The sequence below is a fragment of the Impatiens glandulifera genome, chromosome 2, assembly GCF_907164915.1.
Source record: "Impatiens glandulifera chromosome 2, dImpGla2.1, whole genome shotgun sequence".
Taxonomy (NCBI): Eukaryota; Viridiplantae; Streptophyta; class Magnoliopsida; order Ericales; family Balsaminaceae; genus Impatiens; species Impatiens glandulifera.
In genome coordinates this window covers 8,389,243-8,394,246 of record NC_061863.1, presented here as the reverse complement: position 1 = coordinate 8,394,246, position 5,004 = coordinate 8,389,243, and the positions used below count along the sequence as shown (strand labels likewise).

At 28.0% G+C, this 5,004-nt stretch overlaps 1 protein-coding gene across 1 annotated transcript; it reads right to left on the bottom strand.

Moving 5' to 3' along the window:
- Positions 1 to 1,446: 1,446 nt before the first annotated feature.
- Positions 1,447 to 3,643, bottom strand: LOC124925701 (SPX domain-containing protein 1-like). The gene is made up of 3 exons (XM_047465774.1): positions 3,161 to 3,643; positions 2,730 to 2,856; positions 1,447 to 2,015 (listed from the first exon to the last, which is right to left on the bottom strand). The coding sequence occupies exons 1-3, from the start codon at positions 3,473 to 3,475 to the stop codon at positions 1,591 to 1,593; spliced, it is 867 nt and encodes a 288-aa protein (XP_047321730.1). The 5' UTR covers positions 3,476 to 3,643; the 3' UTR covers positions 1,447 to 1,590.
- Between the last annotated feature and the right edge of the window lie 1,361 nt (positions 3,644 to 5,004).

The window sequence follows — 5,004 nt, the reverse complement described above, 5'->3', positions numbered from 1 at the left end:
AAATCATTTATAATATTTAAAATTATATATTAACAAGATTTTATAAAAATTAATATATTAATATAATTTATTTTCAAATGAACTATTTTTACTTTAAATCATTTATTAATATTTAAAACTAAATTAATAAATATATAACATTATTTATATATATATAATATTAATTATTAAATAATATTATAAATATAAAAAATAAATAAAATTGTTGTATAAGCTAAATCAAACTTATCTTAGCGATTAAATAATTTGGTGTCAATAAACTAATAAACTTAATCAATCTAACCCTACATTCATAATATAAAATTTCTCCGATAATAAATACTAATATAAGATGGATGGTTTTCAGATTAAGACTATCAAAATCAAAATTTCCTTAAAATCGTTGGTCAATTGTAAACTCGTAAAATTTAGAGTTTACATGAAATCGTAAGAGTTTAATTTGAATAAATAATAGTTATATATTATTATTATTTATATATATAATTAAGTATTTAATACTTAGATAATTTTAAAATTTTATATACTTAAATATAATATTAATTAAAAAAATAATAATGAGTAAATAACATTATAAAAAAATATACTTACAAAATTAATTATATTAATTAATTTATTTGAATAAATAATACTTCATTTTTAATTTTTAAATATAAATTTATTTTTTAAACGTAAAATAATAAAATCGAAATTATTAATAAAATCGTAAAATCTTAATTATTGTAAATTTAAAATCATAAAAGTTTATTTATTTAAAAATTTACTTAAAATCATATTTGTTAGCCTTAAAATTTTAAAAATTAACTTGAGATTTTAATAAACTTGTTCCTTAAGACAATAATCATATCTAAAAGGACTAATTGGTTGTTGCACGACTCACACCAACATTAATAGTAATAGTTATGTTTAAAATTTTATATATCCTTGCTCAAATAAATTAAAATTAATGTAGTCCAGTCCAGCCCAGCCCGAAAGCAAATAAAATAACAAAAAGCAACACCTCAAGCAAAAATGGTTAGATTTCTCATACCAAAATCTGAACAATTTCAATTGGGTTTAGAATTTAGAGTGATTTGAACAATTTCAATTGGGTTTAGAATTTAGAGCGAAGGATTACACCATAAAAATCGTTGATCAACTCACAACATATTCAAGGAAGAAACTCTAGTCAAACCAAGCCAGAGTGAGAGACATTTTTTTTCCAAAAAGAATGGGATGGAAGGCAAACCAAACTGAGTGATGGAAACCAAACCCTTTCCACTAAAAAGAATGGATGAAGAAAAAAAGATGAGGCAGGACCACCAGAAGAAAAATCATCTAACACAAAATTCACTTCTTTGTTTCATGATTTAGATTTTGCTGCTATGTAACAAGCTTCATTCATCACATTCGTAAATCGAAACCACACCCTTTTCAACAAAGAAAACAGCTTAACAGCAATAACTAACATCTTGAAAATAGAACATACATACTTATGATTAAGAAACAATAAAGGATAAAACAGATTGATCATAAAAAGTTTTCAAATAAAACCAAATCAGTAGTGACAGTTAGACATTTATTATTATTATCAGTATCCATAGACTTTCATTTTTACTTAGCTTCTTGAACTATAAAATTTAATTTCTTCCAAAACTCAGGTTCCTTAGTTTCCATGGGAGGCAACGAAAACATATTCAAGGTTGAACTTCCACTCCTAATCTTGTTCAGTGTAAGCAACGCCGTTATAGTCTGTTTCATGTACATATTTTCAACTGTTTTTATTTCAGAAAGTTCTTGAGGAACGTTAACAAGTCCGTCTTCACCACCATTGGTTGGTATCGACGATGATCCTTCATTTTCAGATGAAGAATGGTTACTCATGGCGAAGAAACATTCCAGAATTGTCTCGCATTCCTTCACAAGCTTGTTCATAATGTCGGTCTTGAAGAACGGTTGTTGTAGAACTTTCTTAATGAATGGCAAGCTTATGAGATCAACGCTTCGCCTATCGTGCTTCTTCAGGATCTTCACAAGACCTATGAAAATCGATCAATATACTTGTTAGCAAGTTTTCCAACACCAGAAAGGAAAACATTCATAAATTGGTCCCATTTGATTAAGAGCTTATTTGAATTGGATAACTATGACTTAACAAGAAATCTGGCTTATTTCAGTAAGTCACGAGAATGATTTAACTCGTGAATCAAATAAGAGCATTCAAAAAACACTTTAACCTAAATTAATCAACTTACGTCATTGGGTAAAACAGTCTTTGATGTACTTTCGACATTAGTTACACATTTTATCAAATCAATTTACATAACAATTAGTTCAAATTCAGATTTTTCATTTCATTTATTCAACTTTTTTTACATGTACTTAACTAACTCATTATGCACTTAAAATTCCGTATTCCACAATCTAACACTTCAGTTCAAGACAGGTTCAAGACAGGTTCATAAATTGATTGATTATTACTCATATGATAAAGGATCTAGAATCAATGTTTTTTATTGGTAGTTTCTCATCTAGATTCGTGTTTCCAAATAAGCCCACAACGACTTCGTTCACACATTGCCATAGTTTTACTAGATCAACAGATAAACATCTACAAGGATGGTATGTAATTTCATAATTTGCATAAGCAAACCATTCAGCTAAGCCACTCAATTCTCTTCTCCTATCAAACCACACAAATATTCTCACAAAGCATAAATCTTGATTTTAAAACAAGTATATGGGTTAATTACCTGTGTAGTTCAGGGCACTGTAATTCAGTAACAAAACCATCTCCCCATGAAAATCAACTGCTTCCCTCCCTATACTCATCAACTCTGCAGTGAAATCTCGTACCTCCATCACTCTATCCTGCAACATCTGCATTCCAAACAAAGGCATGAAACCAAAATTACCCTTTTGATAACTGGGTTAAATGTAAACGCAGTTATTAAAGAAGACGAACAAATCAATTAAAGAAGGAAGAAGAATCTGGGAGACTTGATTTTAGGTGTGATTCAAAAATATGAACATGAATGTGTAAAAAACAAAGGTTTGTAAACCTAAAGATGAATAAGAAACTACAGTACACCAAGTCTTCTTCATATTAAAATACATCCAATATCTATCTACAATTCATGAAATTCACAATTCAACCATGTAAGAACAAGGAGAAGAAACCTACCTTCAATCTGATAATATACCCTTCTTCTTTATCAACAAAAAACGAATTAAACTTATTAATTTCATTCTCCAAAAGCATGACGAAATGGGTCACCTCCTCCGTCACCGCATCTTCTCCTCGATAGACAGCCGCCTCACCATCGGCCAACCTAGACCGTTTACAGGGCCGAACAAGAGAATTTCTTTCAGCGGCGTCAACATCCTTGGGATAGATCAGATTCAGCTGCTGCTTTAGATCTTTATAAGATAAGAAATTATCACGCCAACCCGGCAATGTCTGATCGAGCAATTCGCTGAGAATTCTCCAGAATTTCATGATTGGTTACTGGTTATGATTAATTCGTTGAAATCGGATGTGTTTATACATGAATTTGAATGGGTGTAACTGGATTTATCGTAGAACATAGAGATGAAACGATGAAAGTGTGACATATGGAGGAATTGGATGAGAGAATATTCGGAAGGGATAGAATTTGAAATTGGAATATACTCTGTTTCTCTCTCTATGTTAACGTTGAGGATATTATTTATTAATCTTTTTATGTTGCCGGCTTTATATGTTACGACATTTATTATAATTATTTAATGTTTGTAGATAATATCGAGGCACAATATATTATAATTTATATATTAAAAAAATTAGCAAGAATTTATTGTCTATGTTTTTTAATTTAGATTTTAGCGATTAGAAAAGTGAGGATTGCAAGGAAATGTATCTGGTCGTATGTTCGGATAGATAATGTACGAAACCAAACCTCATACACCAGTACTATATTATTATTAAAAATAAAAATAATTTTTTTTTATAAGAAATGATTCTAACAACAAAACAAAATTATAATGAAAGCAAGACTACTTATCCTCTTTCATATATATCATGTTAGGAGGGAGAGAAAAAATCGATAAAATGATCATATTCGGAAGGAGAGAAAGAAAAAAAAATTATTGGCACATGCATGACAATCGTTTCAACTTAAAGCGTGTTATGTGACGTGAAAAGTACCTATAACATTTGGTCTCTTATGATTCACTATTGGCACTCACTTCAACTAAAGTGTTTAATAATTCACTATTGGCACTCACTTCAATTAAAGTGTTTAATAAGATTATTTTTCATTTAAATTAATTTTATTATTTTTCAAATTATAACTATTTAATTTTTACCCTTTAAATATCTTTCAATCTTTATTTTAACTTGTAATAACAAAATTGTTATTTTATTAAACATCTATAACATAAGTATATATATAAGTTATACTTTTATTTGTTTTTTTAACATTATGATATTACTATTATTTATTATTTACCACGTCAATATAGTTCAGTGATAAAAGTCAGTTTAAGAGACCAAAATATTATTGGTTTGATTTTATATAGGAGCACTTTGAGTTTAAGTAGGGACTCATGATTGTGAGGTGACATGTTAGTTCTTCTTTAATTTTCAAAAATAACATTCTTATTCAACTTGTACCATCTTAACCGATATTTAATCAGATAATAGGGTATTCGTCGAATCAGGTACTCAACGAATCGAGAATGAGGATAAAATAAATATATCCGTCTGGATTAGAGTCGGGTAACAAAATGAAAACCGGATTCGGAATAAAATATTCTTGTCATCCCTAGAAAATATACCTTTCACTTGAAGTACCCTGATAAAGTATTCTTCTTTAAAATTAAAGTGTTTATAAGATTATTTTTTATTTAAATTATCTTTATTATTTTTTGAATTATAATTATTTCATTCTCTTGCAAATATATACACAAAAGATAAGGCCAATATTCAAATTAATTTGAACATTTCAATCATTATATCAATCAATTTAAAACAAAAAATAGTTCATT

Bases quoted from the DNA above. Each gene is read 5' to 3' on its own strand.
- LOC124925701 (XM_047465774.1), bottom strand. From the start codon at position 3,475: ATGAAATTCTGGAGAATTCTCAGCGAATTGCTCGATCAGACATTGCCG. The intron at 2,857-3,160 runs GTAGGTTTCTTC...TTTGGAATGCAG, and splicing joins GGTATATTATCAGATTGAAG to ATGTTGCAGGATAGAGTGAT. The intron at 2,016-2,729 runs GTAATTAACCCA...CGATTTTCATAG, and splicing joins CAGTGCCCTGAACTACACAG to GTCTTGTGAAGATCCTGAAG.